The sequence below is a fragment of the Notolabrus celidotus genome, chromosome 11, assembly GCF_009762535.1.
Source record: "Notolabrus celidotus isolate fNotCel1 chromosome 11, fNotCel1.pri, whole genome shotgun sequence".
Classification (NCBI taxonomy): Eukaryota; Metazoa; Chordata; class Actinopteri; order Labriformes; family Labridae; genus Notolabrus; species Notolabrus celidotus.
This window is the reverse complement of record NC_048282.1, coordinates 14354631-14376292: the sequence shown is the minus strand read 5'-3', so window position 1 is coordinate 14376292 and position 21662 is coordinate 14354631. Positions and strand designations below refer to the sequence as shown.

Genomic DNA, 21662 nt, shown 5'->3' with positions numbered 1-21662 from the left:
GATGTCTTGGATCCACTGGGCAGACTTCACACACAGTCCCTAATTATTTGTGAAACTTTGAAACAAGAAAGACGAGGCTTATTATATACAAGGTTTTTAAAGTCAAGCATTATGTATTTTTTGGATTAATTAACTGTAAATAACAAACTGAAAGACATAAACTCCCTGTTTTTACAGACTGCAACAAACATATTTTTATGAACTCACACTGAGATGCATTATTATAACAAAATTTATTCAAAATAGTTACACAATTTAGATGCACAAATATATTAAAAGAACACAAAGTAAACTATGTAAACATCTTTCTTCTCAGTGTCAAAAACTAGACCTTAAGTGCGCATTCAATTATTTAAAAAGGGATATTTATCCATTATTTGTCCTCAAGAAGAAAATATTTGTGCTTCTAACATGAAATGGAACATCCCAGTAACCAGCACTGAGCACCTTTCACACCTTGGAGTGGAATAGCAGTTCAACATGTTAAGACACATTTTTTTCAGGAGGAGCTCTCAGATCAGTCTTGTGATCATCACTTTTACACATTCTTCACCAAGTGAATGATAAGAAAAACCCTAAACTGTAATCCAGTCTTTCTTGAGGCCTGTGTTTTTGTGTGTTTTACTTGTCTTCCTGGTCAGTATCCATGTAGCACAAACATAGCTGCTCCTTTGAGAGCAGGATCAGAGAGTCTCCGCTGCAGTGCCAGTTTAGTGACTGGACCTGGAAACCACCTGACAGGAGAGAGAAACAATCAAATGCAATCTCAATGAATTCAAAAATACAAGAAAAGAGAGAAACAAAAGCAATGTGCATTCCGAAAAAGGGACCACTTCATCATGTCTTTATACCCTGTTGTAACTTGGTATCGACATGTGGTATTAGTTTATCATCATTCATGTTTCTAAGTCAAGCTAAATGAGGCTCATGAAGTGGGATCTGATCACAAGTGGTAATTGGTATTTGGTGTTAACGCTACGTTTAATGCTACAACCAAATGCTATCAGGGTTCCCACTCTTTTCCAGAGATCATTTTCCAGGACATTTCCAGGACATTTTCATTGATGATCAAGCTGGTATGACAGTCTAAATTTAGTTCCTAATTTAGTTCCTAAATAGTCTAATATGTTCCTCTCAGTGGAAGTCTACATTGAAAGACATGTAGTCTATAGCTATCAATGAAATCATCTCTTACATACTTAAAATGATGGCAAATTGATAAGAGAATAATGCAACCACAGATGTACAGCAATTCACTTTATTAGTGCAACCAAGTAACAATGATGGGCAACTCTCATCTCAGCTTTCTCTTTTCTCAAAAAATATAAAATGAGCAAAGAAAAAAACAAAAGAGCCAGCAAAGGAATCAGGAAGCTTCCTTACTGAAATAATTAAATAATAATAATGATCAGAGGATCAGTGCTTTAGTGACCTAAATAGATCTGAATGACAAAAATGGCCACAAATGTTTCTCAACTCAACTCAGACTCAAAATATACCTGCTTATTCGTGATATTCATGATATTTATGATCAGCGATGTCTACAACGTGGAGTTTCTGTGCAGCTGTGTCGCTCTTTTTGTTCCGTTTGTTTTCACTATCAGGAGTTTGCACTCCTACAAGCTAGAGCAGGAGTTCTGAAACTTTTTGGAGCCAGGGACCCCTTACATGTGAGAAAATTGTCCATAGCCCCCTCATAATTGTAACACAGATTAAGCACATGAGTGATGTGTCATGATCAAAAGCTGCGGCTCTGAGAGCCGATGCTTTATAGTGAATCAGAAGAGCATCATATGTGAGGATATAGGATACAGGTGATGGAGGGGAGGCTGTGTATCCTGGCTTCATCTGTTCCATCAGAGAGAGTCTTCTTGAAGACCGGGCAAATACTCAGTGAGAGGAGAAATCGGATCAGCCCATCCAAGCTGGGGCATCTGATTTTTATCAATGCCAACCTGAGGACATTAATAATGTTTGCTCCAGTTTGGTTCTGGTTCTGTTTTCTTGAGTTTGGTCCTGGTTCTGGTTCTGTTTGCTAGAGTTTGGTTCTGGTTCTGTTTGCTTGAGTTGGTTCTATTTCTGTTTACCTGAGTTGGTTCTGGTTCTGTTTGCTTGAGTTTGGTTCTGGTTCATTTCTGGTTCTGTTCTGGTATGGTTCTGGTTCGGTTCTGGTTCAAGTCTGGTTCGTTTCTGGTACGGTTCTGGTTCGGTTCAAGTTCTGGTTCAGTTCTGGTACGGTTCTGGTTCGTTTCAGGTATGGTTCTGATTCGGTTCGGTTCCGATCCTGGTTCGGTTCTGGTACGGTTCTGGTACGGTTCTGGTTCGTTTCTGGTATGGTTCGGTTCGGTTCCGGTTCTGATTCGGTTCTGGTTCGGTTCTGGTTTGGTTCTGGTTCGGCTCTGGTTTGTTCTGGTTCAAGTCTGATTCGGTTCTGGTTCGGTTCTGGTACGGTTCTGGTATGGATCGGTTCTGGTTCGGTTCTGGTTCGGTTCTGGTTCGGGTCTGGTTCGGTTCCGGTTAGCTTCTGGTTCAGTTCTGGTACCGTTCTGGTTCGGTTCTGGTTCGGTTCTGGTTCAGTTCTGGTTTGGTTCTGGTTCGGTTCTGGTTCAGTTCTGGTTCAACTCTGGTATGTTCTGGTTCAGTTCTGATTTGGTTCTGGTTGAGTTTGATTCTGGTTCTGTATGCTTAAGTTTAGTTCTGGTTCTAAACCTAATCCTAACCCTAACCCTAATCCTAACCCTAACCCTAACCCTAACCCTAATCCTAACCCTAACCCTAATCCTAACCCTAACCCTAATCCTAAACCTAAACCTAATCCTAACCCTAACCCTAACCCTAACCCTAACCCTAATCCTAAACCTAACCCTAATCCTAACCCTAACCCTAATCGTAACCCTAATCCTAAACCTAAACCTAACCCTAACCCTAATCCTAACCCTAATCCTAACCCTAACCCTAAGCCTAACCCTAACCCTAATCCTAACCCTAATCCTAACCCTAATCCTAACCCTAACCCTAACCCTAACCCTAACCCTAATCCTAACCCTAATCCTAACCCTAATCCTAACCCTAACCCTAATCCTAAACCTAATCCTAACCCTAATCCTAACCCTAACCCTAATCCTAAACCTAACCCTAATCCTAAACCTAACCCTAACCCTAACCCTAATCCTAAACCTAACCCTAACCCTAACCCTAACCCTAATCCTAAACCTAACCCTAACCCTAATCCTAAACCTAACCCTAACCCTAATTCTAACCCTAACCCTAAACCTAATCCTAACCCTAATCCTAAACCTAACCCTAACCCTAATCCTAACCCTAATCCTAATCCTAACCCTAATCCTAACCCTAACCCTAACCCTAAACCTAACCCTAACCCTAATCCTAACCCTGACCCTAATCCTAATCCTAACCCTAATCCTAACCCTAACCCTAATCCTAAACCTAACCCTAACCCTATCCTAACCCTAACCCTAACCCTAAACCTAACCCTAATCCTAAACCTAACCCTAACCCTAATCCTAACCCTAACCATAAACCTAACCCTAATCCTAACCCTAACCCTAATCCTAACCCTAACCCTAATCCTAACCCTAACCCTAATCCTAAACCTAACCCTAATCCTAACCCTAACCCTAATCCTAATCCTAAACCTAACCCTAACCCTAAACCTAACCCTAACCCTAATCCTAACCCTAACCCTAATCCTAAACCTAACCCTAATCCTAACCCTTATCATAAACCTAACCCTAATCCTAACCCTAATCCTAATCACAACCCTAACCCTAATCACAACCCTAATTTAAAAAATAACAAAAAAGACTAAATTATATAGTTTAAAAATGATAAAAGTGTCACTATGAGCTCTGACCACGATGACCGTAGACCACCACCGTACCGGCCCCGGACGACTTGGGGCGGGGCACCTTGGGGGAAGGACCATGCACCTCCTGCCCCCCCATTAAGGGGGACAGGTTCGCTTCCCCTCACCTAACCCTAATCACAACCCAACCCTAACCCTTATCACAACCCTAACCCTAACCCTTATCACAACCCTAACCCTAATCATAACCCTAACCCTTATCACAACCCTAACCCTAATCACAACCCTAACCCTAACCCTAATCATAACCCTAGGATCAGGGTGAGAATGATTTTGTAACAGAATAAATGCACACAATTGGGCAATTATAAGGCTTCTCATAAAAACACTGTACGTAAAAGGGTTTTCAACACAAACCATTAGTTTTTGCAAAGTTAAGGTAAAATATACGGCTACAAAAGATCCTAAATTAAGAGCGGTTCGGGAGTCGAAAGAGCCCAACTTCCAATCACTAAAGCCCATGCTTACTACTATTTGCACTCTTAGTTTCCCTTGGAACTATTTGTATTGTAAAACGTATCAATGTAAATACTTCGGACCTGTACCTTAGTGATAAACAGATAACACTTCAATTTGAATCAAGTAAATACCACTTGTATACTTTAAAACAGAGGGTCATTTCATTCCTTCCACAGCATTTATACTTTTCAAGTAATTGATCTTAAACGCTTTCAGAAAATTAACAGTAACAAGACTTGCATATCGCTTCGAGCCACCAGATGGTATCATAACAATGGTGTATGCTGTTTTGTAATGGCAGCACAATTTTATAATTTACTAGAAATGTATTCAAATTATTTCATGGACCCCCACGTTATGGTTCGCAGACCCCCAGGGGTCCCAGGACCCCACTTTGAGAACAACTGAGCTAGAGTACGGTAATTGAGCCTAATGTACCATAAAACATAAACAATATACCCCTGTTTTCTGTGAATGCATGATTATGAAGTCAAGGAGAAAAGATGTGAAAAAAGTTGCGCAGTGTCGCTGTCTTTTCCAGCACAGCATGCACTCAACTTTCAATGAATGGGGATGTGTTTTGTTAATAGGGTCAGGTCGCACGCAGCCATGTTGGAATAATTTTCCAGGACTATATGTGATTTTCCAGGACATTTGACTTTTTCTCCCATTTTCCAGGTGTTTTCCAGTACTGGAAAACTGGTCAACTGTTTTCCAGGTTTTCCAGGTTTTCCAGGATGCGTGGGAACCCTGGCTATCCATTTTTGATCTGATTACCCAGGAGGTAAACTAATACCGGGGTTGAATGCACTCTCAATGGCATAAGCCCCTATCACACTCTCTCCAGGCATTCACTTGAGCCAAGCAAGGTAGGTCCAACTGTGAGAGCACAGCTGACAGTGACAACCTTGCCCTATGAGGTGCATGTGTGAAATGCAATTCTCAAATACATTAGGTACTGGATGTCCCTGTTATGTCTAGAACAATCCAGGAGTTCATGTGTGAACTAAAGTCTGTTACCTTCAGTGGGGACTTGGACAGAAACACAGCCTGCTGGGGACCAGAGATAGAGTTTGGTGTTGCCTGTACATAGTGCCAGCCGAGGGCGTCGTGGATCCCACTGAAAGCACCGCACAGCTGATGTCTGCTCAAGCACAGCCTCAAGGGTCATCTTCTGCATATCCCACACCCAGACAGCACTAGCCATGTTGTCTATAGTCAGAGAAACATACATTCACATATGAGGCATTCTCAGCTTCTGGAACCATGGATCACTGGCAGTAAAAGGAAAATAGCTATCAATTGAGTTGACCTGTAAGACCAAAAGCGCAAAATCTTATTCAGAAAAGAAATTTTTTGTGCATTGAGAAGTCAATGCAGAGAAAAGGTAAACAGTTGTAAGAATGCTTACCGTTTTTGGTTGCTAAATAGCGACTGTCTGAGCTGAATGCCAAAGCAGAGACACCTATCTTCGGGTTGGCTCGATCTGGATCTGGTTTGATCACAGGAATTTGGACTGGAGGTTGACAGATCTCATCTGGTGGAGACGGCAACATTAATTCAGAGTTTGTGATTAGAAAATGTTCATTACTTGACCTCAATAGTTTATCCAGATACTGCTTTTAAGATATTTCTGAAAGATATCAAAAACGTGTACATTGGCTCTGGGTGTTGAAGAGGGTGGTACCAATTGTAATGTTGTGTAGCGACAGGTCATCACTTCCAACAGCTGGCCTTCTTTCCACTTCCTTATATACAACCTAGAAACACAACAAAAGTAGTCAGTAACTGAACTGCAGTGATTTCAAAGCTCATCATGAAGGCTGGAAAATACTCACAGCTTTGGAATTGTTGATGGTTGCCGAGTGCTCAAACTGTGTAATTTTTTTCCATGTGATATGATTGAGGATGCGGACCTGAATAAAAAGGGTATCAGTCATTTTTTTTTGCAGATATTAAGCAATTATAGCCCGATGTGAACATATTTGACAATTTAAACAAATACATGTGTACTGTGTGCATGTGAGAAATGCCTCAAGTCATGTCAGACAAAGTTTGGGTGGAGGAATAAGTGTGAAAATGAAAAAAGGAAGAGGCTGAGGATGTGTGAAGTGGTCTCTTGCATCTCATCCGCATGAGGATAGTGGCTCTAAGCTAAATTTGCTGCTTCTAGAGTAACATTTACGATCTCTGACTCAATTGCTATTTGAGTTGTTTTATGGTTGATGCGGGTGAAGGGTTCTGATAAGATAGAAGTGGGATAAAAAAAAAAGACACATCTTGTTTTCTTTAAAAAAAAAAACTGGCTTATGTCAGACTGCACCTCTATGGTGCTTCCCTACTATTTAAAACACACAGAAAACTTTTCAGATGTGTTCTCAGTAAGATCAGCTGTATTTGTGATAGTTGTGTTGCGTAATGCCTTGATGTCATACCTGTTGTCTCAATGTCACCAGCCATAAACACATGGCTTTTTACAGATTACTGGTACTATGAGTCTGTTATGTTGTGGCAAGCTTTAATGTGATATCCTATTTCTCACTGTCATCAGGCACAACAGTGTAGTTGATGCCCTTACTTTTTCATCATAACTGCCAATGGCCAGGAACTGGCTGCTGGGGCTCCAGGTCACAGACTTCACACCCAGCGACCACTCATAGGCACTGTAGATGGACAGCAACCGGCCATCCAGAGAATACATCAACACCTTGTACTGCATGAATGACAAACATAAACGAAACAGCCTTACTATTCATCATCTGTTAATGTCAAGGATAGGCTTGATTGAATTAAATGTTGCAGAGCTCTGACGATGACGGATAGTTCCCTTTAACAGCTGATTCCTTTAAAGACACATGAAGCTTGTCACTGATACATTTCTGTATATGACAGGGTGTCAAACATTTGAACTATTTCAAGCATTAAATTGTTGTACAGAAATGACATCTACTTCTGACTTCAGTGAGAGTCCTGCAGTGCATACCTACAACAGTTTCTGAGGAAAGGGAATAGGTTGTATTCAACCATGTACCTAACATGCCTACACACTGTAAATAAATAGTAATAAATTCCCCAAAAACGATCAAGTCTGTTTACGCTGTCCTATTCTCTCGCTCATATTGAATCTGTGGAGCAAATGACTCACCTCCAGACAGCTATCCCACACCGCCAGGACACAACCATTGGGAGACCACTCCAGCCCTCCCAGGTCCTGCGTCTCAGTCTCAAAATGCTGCAGCAGAGTGACGTTATATCAATTAATACTGTGCGTTCCGGTTAGCATGGCTCAACAAACAACAAGTTATGCCTCCAACTTGGTTAATGACCAAAGTAACATCTGCTATTATTTCATTTGCAATTCATACTACAATTCCAATTCCAAAAAGGAATGAGGTGTTTTGCAAAATGTTTATAAAAACAGATTTTGATGATTCACAAATCATTCAAAGCCTATAATTAATTGAAAATAGGGCAAAGACAACACATCAAATGTTGAAACAGAAATGTATTGATTAACTGCAAACTTTTTTTCCCTGGTTACATAGTTATTTATCAGTTCTTGTTTTCATACTGTTGCTTATGTAGCCTGCTAACATGTGAAATAAATATAATAATGGTCATAAAATTCAGTTCTACTTACCCTGAGCAAATGCCAGTCATCACATACAAATACACTAACATAGTCTTTGCAGTCGCGGCGTTCAGCCAAAGCCATATAGCAACCATCTCTGCTGAAATCGATACCTGTGTTTGAAAGAATCTATAATTATATAGGTAACTACAAGTTACAGAGTACTATCACTAAACAACAAAAACCCTACAATGATACAGTCACAGCCAAGTTGAAAATAAATAAGTATTAAGAACTAAAACAAAAACAAAAGAGTTAACAGTACATGGTATGGTATAGTCATTACAAAGCATATATTAACTATTACTTAGTTGTTTTTTTGCTACTAATCACTCATAATACTACATTTCTCAAGCAAAGTTTAGCCAGGCAGTAGAAGTGAATTAATAAATGCAATAACAAATAAAGTCAATTGTGGTAAAAAAAAACAACAACAACAACAGTATGCATGCTATAAAAAGAGCAGTGAACATGTTACTAAATGCTGCTTGTGTATTTCATCCAATATACTAATGTGACACTTTGGCACCAGCAGGTCGCTGGTATGTAGCTATCATGGCCGTATTATTTATATGACGGCTGTGAGGATTCACAGGTTTCAGAAGGGCATAGTATTGCATGCGGAAAATGGGGAGAGTCATAGACCATCATTTTTCCCCATGCTGCTGACAGGCCTGTTATGAGGAGCATGCCCCATTTACTGAAGAGGGGCACAGCTGTCAGCAAAGAGGACTATAGTTTGGCCACATATCCAGGGTTGTGCCCCAAGGTAAAGAACGGCATGTGATTCATGAAGCACGCTGAGGCACTAAGACGACTGGCCCTGTCCTCAGGTACTCTGTGTAATACTTATACAATCATAAGCCAGGCGATAATAAATAAATACAACAATATTACTCTCATACTGACCCTTCTGACATGCTTTGGGATACTTGATGTAGGACACTGCTTTGGTGCACAGGGACCAGACGGTGATTCTCAGCTGTTGAGGCACAAGAGAAAAGAGAGAAATAAGGCAAACTAAGGATTATCTCTAAATGGAAAGTTAACAAGCAGACCATACTGCCAGACAGCACAACAGGCAAAAGCCTATTCAAATGAATGCATGAGGATTAATGAATTTTAAAGCCAGTTCAAATATTCATAATTAAGGAAATCTGTTTCCAATATCTATATATGAAAAGTGTTAACAAATTAAATAAATATATATATTTAATTTAAATAAAATAAATAAATTAAATATAAAAAAAGAAGTTGCTGAAGATCAAATTCAGCTCTCTTATTCAATAAGCAGATCCTAACTGTGGCTGGGATCTACTAAGTGTTATCTACAGTGTCCGTATGAATGCTCAAAAAACAGAGTCACTATTCAATTTAGTGGGCAATGCAACCAAAACTTGTCCACAAGTTAGGCCACAGCGCTGTGTAGTACGGTCTATCATGCCCTTTAACAACTGTGGACAGAGAGCCTTAAGTCTTTGAGGAGGTCACTGACAAATCTCTGTGAAGGATGTGAGACACAGACAAGAATCCATCCTTCACTACATGGATGGCTATGTCAGGTGCTTGGCGTGTGGAGAAGTGCCTATTGGTGTATTTCCACAAGCAGTGAGAGCACATGTTGAGATGCTGCAGTCACTGACAGAAACAAAAAAGATCATACAAATTAAATTCAGACTTTTGGGGCTCAAATGAAATTAGCAGATCTGACACAACATATCCACGCATTAGGAAAGAAGACCAGTCCGCTAAGATGTAATTGAGCTCTAAAATTGACACATCAACAGGAAGTTGCATAGCCAGCAGATTGCGGCATTCCCTAAAATGAGAAGCAGTTCCAATGAGAAATGCTCTTGCTGCAAGTCACAAAAAAGTAGCGTTAATGCCCAATCCTGGCAGGAGCCATTCAAATACTAACCAGCTTATTTTGATCTTCAAGACACAAGAATCATATAACAGGTCTTAGAGACACTGACAGGGAATGTGTGGTCTGTTTCACTGCATGTCTGACTATGTGCTTATAAGTTTACACAGAACACTTTGCTGAGGTCCCACAGGCTACATGTGGCAGCAAACCAATACATGACATTATGTAAAACTTTCTATAAATACAATTACAGCTTCATTACTGTGTTGTTCTGCAATTTCACACACACACACACACACACACACACACACACACACACACACACACACACACACACACACACACACACACACACACACACACACACACACACACACACACACACACACACACACACACACACACACACACACACACACACACACACACACACACACACAGCTTCAATACATTTAATGCTAGTAATAGTAATGGTGCTTTCTTTTCTGTCTAATTAAGATTCCTCTTGATGCATACAATCTTATTGATCAATTTACAGAAGATAATATAAGATAAGATATACTTTATTGGTCCCCCATTGGGAGAAACTATTTTGTTACAGCAGCTCACAACACGGGACAGGGAAATACAACAATGTACTAACAGTTAAAAATATAATAAGAATAAGAATAATAATGATAAAGGTAAAATAGAATAGAATAAAATAAAATAAAATAAAATAAAATAAAATAAAATAAAATAAAATAAAATAAAATAAAATATGGCAACTATTACAGATGTATACACACTATGTACACTTCTATCTGATACATAGATAGTAAGGTCAGTTATTGCATGGATAAAATTGCACCAGGTTATTTAAAAAAAACATACACAGTATGAAGAACAGTGCGATTCAGATGGATACAATAGTTATTTGCAATAAGTTAGCAAATAGTTAGTTACAATGCATTTACATTGGTGCTGTATGTATGCCCCTCACACCTTCCTTTACAGCTCATGGTATGCCACATATAAATTATTAGGATTGGAAAAAATGAAGACACCTGGTTGTGTATTAAACACAGACATTTTCTCACACAGAGCAAAGTTAATGTCAGAGAGGGAAAAATAAAAATCACAGTTAAAAACAACAAAGTGGGGCTCACTTGAGTAACTGCAGAGATAAAACTATTGAAGTGTCAAGGCTTTCATCATAGTGTCTGGGCAGACATTTGAACTGAGCTAAGTCTGTCACCTAACTGGGCTGAAGTGTTGACCCTCCTGTTCGGTTCAAGACATCCAGCTGTGTAGACCCTGTAATAACATCTCACTGCACGCTTCCTGGACATCCCCTCAGACACGGTGCCATAGAAACTAACATCAACACTGCTCAAACACAAACACACTTACACTTCTTAGATGCCATGAACCTGCCGTATAGGGGGGGATGCAGGGAGGACGAGCCCTGAAAGGCAGTGTAACCTTAAACTGGTTGGAGGAAGGGTGGCATGAGGAAAATAGGTGGGAAATGCTTCTTCATGTGGGGTGGTATGCAACAAGATCCTTGGTTGGTAAAGCTACACCTTAGATACATTTTCATCACCAAAGGTGAGCAGACGCTTGGGGATAAGAACTTGGGACCTCAGGGTGGCGTGAAGCAAAAATCCAAACCACAGGTGCCGTTAATTCATCAAAGACGGAAAAAAAAAATGTTGTGCCTTGGTTAGCGTAACTGTGACTGGTGATCAGCATTAAGTGTAATCACAGACAAGAACATCTTTCTGTTTTATACTGTATGTCTAAGGGTTCCTTATCATAAGAAGCTGTCTGAGGTCCCTTCAGATTTCAAGCAAATCGTGATCAGAGGGTTTTCTAAATAGGGCTTCAGTGGATGTATAGTTGTCTTTCATAATAAAGCCTGTAAGCCCTTCAGAAATGTAGAGACTATTAGTGTAATTAAGAAATGTACAATTAAAGTATACTTAAAATGTTGTGACAAGACAGTCTTGTTAAGACACCGCCAAATGTGACAAGTGAGGCTCAATTCGAACCATCACGTCAAGTATTCATAGACAGAACCCAAAGAATTAAGGAGCATTCCCAACAAGACGGCCTGTAGGCAACATGATAACTAAGATCTGTTGTGGACAAAAGTTACTGACAGCAACTTGAAATCAAATATATCTATCAGCTATTCTTTTTGCGCGCCTCAGCAAGTGCCAGAAAATGGGAGAGTGTATTTGATGCCATATAGGCCTATCTGTCAGCAGAGGATTAGACTGTAAGCATTCCACATAGGAAGCAATTTCAAACCAATATAGCCGATTTCTCCTATTACAGCCTCATGATTCTACCAAGGAATTGGAGCCCCTCACAGCCCACCCGTAGGTATGGGTGAGCTATTGTCCCGTACTGCAAAGCAGCAGCTGCCTACGTTTGCAGTTTAGTTCAGTAGCACTGTTGCCAACAATGCTACATGTTAGCGAGGCTCCAGCGGTACTGGCCAAGAATGCTATCGCTAATCCGATCCCAACAATGTAAAAACCATTAGAGAGGTGAAGCTCAGTGATGTCCTTGGCTGGAGTTTTTCCACCCTCAGTTTATCACCCCTCAGCTGGTAAAGGTGGATTAACATGGATGCGTGAGCCGCATTTTGTGAGGTCCTAAGATAAACAATTGGAATTCATATAGGAGATGACTTGCATGAAGTCTCGCAATACACCAGCTATGTTCAGCAATGCAACTTTCTATTAAACCTGTGAAATGGCGCCACCCCATATCTGAAAGCAGTTGTAAACATATCTGCATCTAAATCAAAGTATTTCAACTTGAAGCGTTTAATGACAGCACAAAAGCATTTCTGGCAGGCTGGAAATGTGTGGCTCACCTCAACTACAGGCTTTTTAGGGTTGCCACTGAAACACACTTGAGCACTGGGGACCAATATTTGTAGTCTTTTTGCTACTGTTACTGTATAATATTAAATGTAAACTCTAAATTGTCTATCCACAAAAATGTGAAAGTATGCAGTTTGCTGTGAAACACAATGTACACTGCACTGGCTTAAAAAAAGTCACATACACATACACACACACAAACAGGCACAATCTACCCCACAGGCAGCTGTCCCTAAACAAGTTAATATAGCAGGCTGTTTATGAGTGGAGCTGAAACTCAAGCCTGACACGAACACCCGTCTGGCACAGTCTTAATGAAATCTTGGGCAGGGGTGAAGGTAAGTTCAGTGGGGCCCTTGGCAATGTGGTGCCTGCTTTGCTTCTGCATCCTCAACAAAAGGACAGTATGCAGTTTTAACTACTTGCTTACATTTAGCTAAGTGATAAAGGCAGGTTTATAAATTCATCACATCATGGTAGTTGTATTATGGACTGCAATGAAAAGCTTTCTTCTATTATACCATTGAAAATACCCATCAATGAGCTCACAAGAATGTAATCCAGACAATAAAAAAGGACTATTACAATGTGTTTATAATACAAAGGTACAGCTTTAGGGCTGCTCGATGGCTCAGCATTGTTTTCCCAAAGTTTTTGAGCAGAAATACTGATGTGGGGTCACTTAACTGTAAATATTTCACGTTTGGTTAAATGAAAAAACATATATTATAAACCTTTGATTAGACTTTTTTAGTTATCAAATTGGCACACTTTGAACAGGAAACACATGGGTGGTTTAAGACAGGAAAAAAAGCTTCCCAAAAAAGGGTGATCAGTACTGGCACTAATCAATGCATCTGATTTAAGGATAGACCGATTATCGACCGGGCCGTTTATTGGCGCCGATATTCGGCATTTTGATGCATATCGGCATCTGCCTTTTTTTAAAAATCCGACTGCCGATAAGAGATCAATTTAAAACTGGGTTATTTTGGCTCATTTCTCCTGCAGTTTCTCATCACAGGGGACGAGCTGAGCAGCATCTGTTGTGGCCCCTACAACTACTAGTGATTAAGACTCATACAACCCCACTCAAAAAAACTGAGATATCCCTTTAAAAGAAAGATAAGTGAAAGATTACATTTCAGTTATATTGAAATTTTGGAAAACTTAAATTACCATAGACAACTTTAGGTAGTTATTTATTTGTTTAAGTTTTCATTTAACTTTATCAGACATGCTGCTGAGCCTGGGAGCTCCCTGCACTTTTTGTTAGAATTTTAAAACAAAGATGTCTATTGTCTAAGATAAAAACAAAACCTTTAACATGTTGCAAATCTGAAAAGCTGTTCAATAAACATGCTTAAAGGCATTTATACGAAGTTAAGCATTGGAGTTTGTATAATTCAAAATTTTGACGACAATATTTTCCCTTTTACTTCAAATGAATATCGGCTCCAAATATCGGTTATTGGCCTTCTTGACTACCAATAATCGGTATCGGCCCTGAAAAAACCCTATCGGTCTATCTCTAATCTGGGATTAGATTGTCTATTCAGTAGAAGCTATAGTGAGCCCCATCTGATTTGATCCTTAGTTTCATGTCAGCTGTTACACTCCTGCTGTTAATCCAAAAGCTTTCATCAAAGTAAATGCAGAAAGAACGGCTACAGGTGTAAATCCACCCAAGATGCAGTGACATTAGATCACTTAGGACACATTTGCAGATCTAATTTGCAGGTCTAAAATGCATATGGCCACATTAGTTCAGCAGGATGTATGCCAATGTGACCTAGGCCTCAATGAGGGACTGCCTATTTTATGATTTCAGGGCAACAGTTATAACCAGGAGTTGACAATCTGACTGTCATCTTTTCCCAATTACACACCTCTCTGCCGTGTCTCATGAAACTCTTTTAGTTCCATCGTTCCTCATGCCATTTCAAGCATTTGAAAACATGACAGAAAAGGATGTGTAAGAAATGTAGAACACACGGCAGTCTGTTGGTGAGGTACAGTGCCCCCACTTCATCTCTCTTCCTGTCCTTCAAGTGTGCGTTATACTTTTTAGCAGTTGATGCTTTTAATAGCAAAACGATGTCGGTTATGTGTTGAGATGTGAACACAAGCGGTCCCCAGAGACGCTGGTGGAAACATACTCTTATCACAATGTGTAAACTGCTGTTCATACTGCTGTCCACTTGTGATTTGATCACCCAGGAGATGTGTTAATACCAGGCGTAAACTGGCTCTCCATCCCTCATGCACTCTGCAGTAAATTACAGAAAATCCCCTGTGACAGCAACAAGGCCAAAGGGGAGAGGATTTGTTATTTCACAACTTGCCATTTTGTATTTCTTATAGCATGCCAAGGCTTTGCAATTGTCACCCGTACACCATATTGACTTTAAAGAATTTATAATCTAGGAAAGAGAAGAATGAGATTTGAACTGTGCTTCAGTTGATTTTTAGCTTTAAATTACTGAAATCTAGATCAGGGATTCAATGAAAACAAGGAAATCTTAAAAATAATGCTTTTTAAAATTTTCTGAATAAACTGCTGTTTATTTAAAGTGTTAGAAAACAATTTTCATTTCATCAAACAACTTGTTTAACACAAAAAACCTCATACAACAACTCCTATCTCAACTTCACTGAAACACAAGTAAAGGGGAAATGGAAAACCGAAAAAAGGAAGAGGAAATCTTGAAACTTAACAACAGTAAGTAACAGCAGAGGTGGTGTTCAATGACAAGTCATTTGACAAAGATACATTTAGAAAGAAAATTGAGAAAAGCATTCGATGACTGCCAGGCAACTCACACACAGACTTTCTAAGAACTGAGCCATGATGATCCCTGTCTGCGCCTTACCCCCTGAAGGGGCTGAGTCTTTTCTGTACCGTTCTGATATTCTTTTTCTTTTTGGAGGAGGATGCAGTCAGACACAAAGCAGACATGCCACAGACACTTGCACTCCTTGCACCCTTCACCAGACCAGACACAGTTGTGTGTGGGGCCACAACACCTGTCAAATGATTCCTGGAGTCAGGTTCAGAATGACAGACACAACCCACCACGGTGGCCCCCCGTCATATTCCACATGGCTTGAGGGTAGCTGCTGTAGCTCCTCACCCCTTACAGCGTGTGCTTACGATGGAGTGAATTTAAACAAGGAGTCAAGAGGCATAGAGAGGAACTAAATGCATCTTTATTAGTCTGGGTTTCATTCTGCAGACCTAAACAAACACCATTCAACATACCCTGCTTTTTTTTTCTCTGTGAGACTTTTTTTCCCGGATATGAAAGCAGTGAGGATTGATTTTATCACAACATACAGTGCATATGTATGAGCATACATTTGCTATGTCTCAATAATATGGTGCCAAAGGTTTTTCTACCAGTCCACTCTCTACCTACAGGAGACGCCACTAAACTGACATAGAAAAGAACGTGAGGAAGACATTTCAGCAGCATGCAGTGATGCTAAACTGAATTATTAAAAGTAATTTAGAATATTTATTTATAGTAATAAGTTATAATTTAAGGATTTCACCTGCTGATGGCAGACAAGATACAGGAGAGCAAGACTGAACAAACTGGTGAAGAAGGCCAGCTCAGTCCTGGACCCTGTGGAGGTGGTGGCTGACAGGAGAATTATGGCCAAGCTGTCGTCTCTGATGGACATTTTTTTTCTATATATATTCTTGTTGAAATTCTTGCACTGTACACCTTCTTGTTTGCTGCTGTTACTCTGTGAATTTCCCCGTTGTGGGACGAATAAAGGAGTATCTTATCTTATCTTATCTTATCTTATAAGGTTTGAACTAATAAATGTCTCCATCTACACCTGGATCTGTATTACATTACCACAATACACCGACAATTTCAGTACAAAATGCAAAGTAAACTATGCAACCGGTCATATTATTGATTCATTAATGTACATTTATTTGTGGGCTAAAATGTAAAGAATGTAGCACACTTCTATTTCTTTGCTAGAATATCTCCTCTTCATTCTTTGCTAGCCTCCAAAGTGTGACCTGTGGTTTCACACAATGCACTGAGACTAAAAGATTACCTTCACCATATGAAAGAAACAAGAGCCTTTTACTCATCGCTATAGATTTGAGTAACATGCTACCTGGGCAACCCAGAATGGCTGATAAATTCACCTACTCTAAATAATGCTACTTTTAGTTTTTATATATTCATGTCTTAAATTGATTGCTTCATTATCTTTTTAAATCCCAGTGTTTCTTCAGTAACTTGTGAAAATACATTTTGTAACTGTTAGTTGAACAACAGGACATCTCTTACAGGACTTACAGCCAAAGAAAATAGTGGAGCAACATGGGGGGGTTACATGCACATCGCACCCATGCTCCAGTGGTATTTGAGACCCATGTATGACAGGACGCTAACAGGAGGGGAGCAATGAAATCAGGCTGAATACATGCATCAGGTGGGGGGGCATTGGGGTGTTCAAGAAAGGCTCTGGTGTCTGGCTATTTTCAGGTCCCCCCCTTCCTTGTGGGCCAGCAACAGTTGAAACCAGACAAGCATATTCATAAGCACACACTCACGCACCAACTTCACACTTACATGGAACTCAGTGGTGTTGAGAATGTGACGTCCATCTGGACTCCAGCGGGAGGAGAGTAGTCCTATTGAGCCCTCATCAATCTTACAGTGCCAGTCCGGCTGTTCCAGAGACCACACCTATATAGAAAGACAGAGAGTGACAAACAGACAGCGACTATTACTGATGACATCTTTCACACATGTCCTGTATCTCTCTCCTGTAGAAGTGCTTTTTAACTGTAAGATACTCCTGAGCATCAGACATCATGAAAGACTGGCGCTGGATACCGTGTCAAAGGTAAGATACTTGCACTTTGATGCACATGTTACTGACACAGGTGTGCAGGACTTGTTTTCATACAAAATATTTGTTTGATTTTTGTTGAGGCATTTAAAAAGTCATTCAAAGTGTCAATTATTAGGATGCAAGTTCAAACATATTTAGGGGCGTAAGCAGAATCCACATTTTCATGATGCAAAATAAACCATAAGTAGAGCAGTTTCAGGAATATAACATTAGGTTTATCAAGCTTTGCATTCAGAAATCATGCATGTCATGCAGGAATATTTCTAAAGGTACTGTAAGGAACTTTTGTTGGTAATGAAACAGACTGGCATTAATACTGATGCCTCTTTCTGACCTACAAAAGTAAATGAGACCATCAGTGATGAGATCAGTTATTTCTAAACCGTTATTTGTAATGTATAACACCACTGTGTAGGGCAGGTATCAGATGAATTGATTCAATGCATGCCACAGATTCAGCCTTTTATTTTTCAAAGATTCCTGATAAATGGTATAATTTCTTTTCTAAAAGCAGGCAACATTATTTGTTGAAAAGAACACTCCTTACAGGTTCAGGATAAAATGAGCAAATTGAAGAGAAGGCTCAAAGTAACAACAAAGACAAAATAGTGGTTTTGGCAGGGTATTAGTATTTTTGCGTTTGTTAAATTAAGTCATGAAAAATATCAACTCATAATGTGATAGTAAAATGGTATTATATAATTAAAAATCTAAAGATTGCACTTCATGTCATGTGTATACATATCAAGAATCCCTTCTCCATCAAAAAATCTCCAGTTATATAGAGCTACCTAGAAATATTCATTTCTCAGCCACAAATAAACACAGCAAATACATTGATCAGATTCTACTGTGTAGGCTTGAAGGCCTCTGATTCTTAATTGTAAATATTTCTTTCATGATATAGTACCATACTTCCCAGTCATGTCTCTATTTTGGAAAACAATTGAATGTTTTATCAAATGATTTATAAGATCTTAGTTTCTTTTTTCTCTCAATACATTGAGTCTATATAACAACATAAAAGTGGATGTTGTATGATTACAACACACAGCCTGTTGCTTATTCTGGCCTTTTGTCAAAGTACTCCTTTTCAATTGAGATGTGTCTTTCATTTAAAATAACCCTTGATGAACCTGATTACCACAAACAGTATTAATTAAAAAGGAGCATTATTGACTGTGATCAACAAAGCATGTGATTGATCATTTACATAACGTGGTCCCAAACTTTTATAATAGCCCACCTGTACTATTCCCCTCTTGTACATAGCACAGAGGATGAAGAGGGAATCAGAAGACCACTCCATGTGGGATATCTGGTCCAGACAAGTGTAGAGCTGTAGTATCTGCAAGGTGCTTACATCTCGCACCACCAGCCTGTACTGCACACAAGTAGCCTGAGGAGTAAGTCAGAATCAGAAGAAATCAGAATCAGAAATACTTAATTTATCCCGGGGAGGGAAATTCAGTCATTACAGAGCCCTTATACACAGTATGTAAGAAAGTCAAAATATTAATAGAAAGAATGAATAAAATGAGATATAAGTACAAATAAAATTAAAATTAAATAATAATAAAATACGTACAAAAGAGCTGGGAATGAAGGTGATATAGAAGGATGTTAAAGTGGTCAGGATATTGCACAGTGTAATGCACAGTTGTTGCACAGAGCACAGGTTATTGATCAGTGATCAGAGGGAGGAGTTGTACAGTCTGATGGCCACAGGCAGGAATGACTTCCCGTGGCATTCTGTGGTGCATTTGGGGAATATGAGTCTTGGTCTGAATGTATTTTTCACCAGCACGTTATAGAGAGAGTGGTGGATGTTGTTCATGATGGCATGGAGAAAAAGTCCACACACTTTACTATGAACAAAGTTGAACTAGAAACCCGACAATGTGGACTATAACAAAGTTGAAAGTATTATTTGTACTAAACAAACCTACACACAAAAAAAAGGTAAATATCATAACCTCTTACCAAATATTTCCCATCTGGAGAAACTTTACAGTGCTGGTTGGATTGCTTGAATACCTCAGAGAAATTCATCGTATCAGCAGCTGCTCCTGTACAAAACAAATTAACAGTTACAGAGGTATATTACAAATATGTTAGCTGAATACAAATATTTGTGATGACAGATCGCTTACTCACAGCGGTGGACAGTAACAAAGTAAATTTACTTGAGTACTGTACTTAAAGCTGCTGTGAGGAACTTTTTGTTTTCGATTCTGGCGCCCCTTGTGAACAATGCAATACCTTTTATCTCTTGTCCTATACATGCAAAAAGTAGTGTTTTCAACAAAAACCTCATCCTCTTGTCTTTTAACAGTCACCTTTATCAGTTAATGTGATTATTTCCATGAAAAACAGTCAAATAAAGGCTATTTCTGAAGCGAGGTGTCCATCATCTGGTCGGAAACCTACCCCCTCAGGGCGGTTTCAGACATTAAAAATGACAACAGAAAAGGTGTCAGTGTTGCTGCTGATGGACTTGTTTGCTATCAAGGTCATAAAGAGGCATCAGTATCATTTTCAGTCTGTTTCTCAGCCAGTTTAAAACTCCTCACAGGGCCTTTAAGTACATTTTTTGATTATCTGTACTTTACTTGAGTATTATTTTTGGGGGGGACTTATTACTTTTACTCCACTTCATTTGGAAGACAATTGTTGTACTTTTTACTCCACTACATTTCTATCAATGCTCTAGTTACTCTCTACTTTTGCTATGAAGTCAGCTCATGAATGTCCTTCTCTTTTCTGAAATCTGATCCCTAGGACAGTAAAATGTGTTTGTGTAGCTCTGTTTGTCTCTGTGGTTTAGTCATACCTGTATATCAAACACAGAGCATCACTCAGATCAGGCAGTTCATGTAGAGGTGGTAATGATGGCTATAATTCTCCACCTGAGCACCCATGGTCATATCTTCAGCCCGTGTTAGACGTTTTTAAAATGAAGAATGATACGTATAATTTGAAATGTTGAAATGATACGTATAATGAGAAAGCGTGTTGAGCTACGTAACATTTGTTTCATTCCAGGTGAACATTTCAAACTAAGTTGTCTGTGCTTGGAGTAACTTAGTTTCTGTTTTTATTCCATGGTATAGTTTATAGAGGTTTCAAGTAATGGTTTCTAGATAAATATAATGTAACATAATGTACTCCTATGTATTCTTGACTGCACTTAATTCTGAAAATACAATGTTTTAAGATATTTAAAAAATACTTTGAGTACTTAAGTATTTTTAAAGCAAGTACTCCAGTACATTAACTCTAGTAATAATCTAACAGAACAACTTTCACTTGTATTGGAGTAATAATTGACTAGAGGAGTATGTATACTTTGGCTTAAGTAATGAAGCTGTGTACTTTGTCCACCACTGCTTACTCGAGTAAAATGTTGTCATTTCCAAATGCTAACACTTGGTGGTGCTCTAAGTCCATTTATTAAAAATGCTCTTCACAGCAAACAAACTCACACGTTTAATACTCATACACCGAAACAGTTCTTCTCTGAGGGAAAGTTGGTCACTATATGAGGATAGTAATAATCTGAGTCAGCTAGCAAAACTAGTAAACTGGTTTAAACCCAACCCCTAAGCAAACTGCCGAGTTACAAGTGCTAACGCAGCCTAGCTAACACGCTAAAGACTAAGGAGAAGGCAAAGTAAAAATCAAACATGAACCGGGTCGGTATTGTAACTTCATTGCATTGTTCCTCACTGTGAGTTCAATCAGCCAGCAGGTAGACTTTTGCTGTACTTCATGCCATCCTTGGACTCATCCACCAGTCGTGATAGCATATTAGCAACTTAGGAAGAAGCTTACCTCCACTATCTGCACACTCTTTGGTTAAACTTCCCCCCAAATGAGACTTATATTGCCTTCGATGATCGGGAGAGCCGCCAAAGTCTAACAAACAGTTTTAACAATTGTTTTTCTTAGCATGACTGTCTCACAGGGGCTCAAGCTGTTCACCTAACTGTTGCTAGTTTGTTTGTATGAGTAGATGACGTCACACCCACAGTGTCCAATCATCGCCGT

General features: G+C 39.3%; 1 protein-coding gene across 2 annotated transcripts; it reads right to left on the bottom strand.

The window, feature by feature from the left end:
• Positions 1–214: 214 nt before the first annotated feature.
• wrap73 (WD repeat containing, antisense to TP73) lies at positions 215–21642 on the bottom strand. Of its 2 annotated transcripts, none has more exons than XM_034695376.1 (13): positions 21447–21642; positions 19596–19681; positions 18859–19011; positions 17327–17443; positions 8886–8958; positions 7986–8089; positions 7491–7577; positions 6924–7058; positions 6184–6261; positions 6003–6105; positions 5757–5882; positions 5366–5557; positions 215–734 (listed from the first exon to the last, which is right to left on the bottom strand). In XM_034695376.1, the coding sequence occupies exons 2-13, from the start codon at positions 19662–19664 to the stop codon at positions 622–624; spliced, it is 1350 nt and encodes a 449-aa protein (XP_034551267.1). In that variant the 5' UTR covers positions 19665–19681; positions 21447–21642; the 3' UTR covers positions 215–621. The 2 variants fall into 2 exon arrangements, with proteins under 2 accessions (XP_034551267.1, XP_034551268.1); XM_034695377.1 differs by lacking the exon at positions 21447–21642 and adding an exon at positions 21342–21387.
• Between the last annotated feature and the right edge of the window lie 20 nt (positions 21643–21662).

What these genes read in the sequence shown, in the direction of transcription:
- wrap73 (XM_034695376.1), bottom strand. Translation starts at nt 19,664, where the DNA reads ATGAATTTCTCTGAGGTATTCAAGCAATCCAACCAGCACTGTAAAGTT. An exon ending in CTTCAACACCCAGAGCCAAT is followed by an intron (nt 5,883 to 6,002) that starts GTACACGTTTTT and finishes CGTCTCCACCAG; the next exon opens with ATGAGATCTGTCAACCTCCA. An exon ending in CTATTTAGCAACCAAAAACG is followed by an intron (nt 5,558 to 5,756) that starts GTAAGCATTCTT and finishes CTCTGACTATAG; the next exon opens with ACAACATGGCTAGTGCTGTC.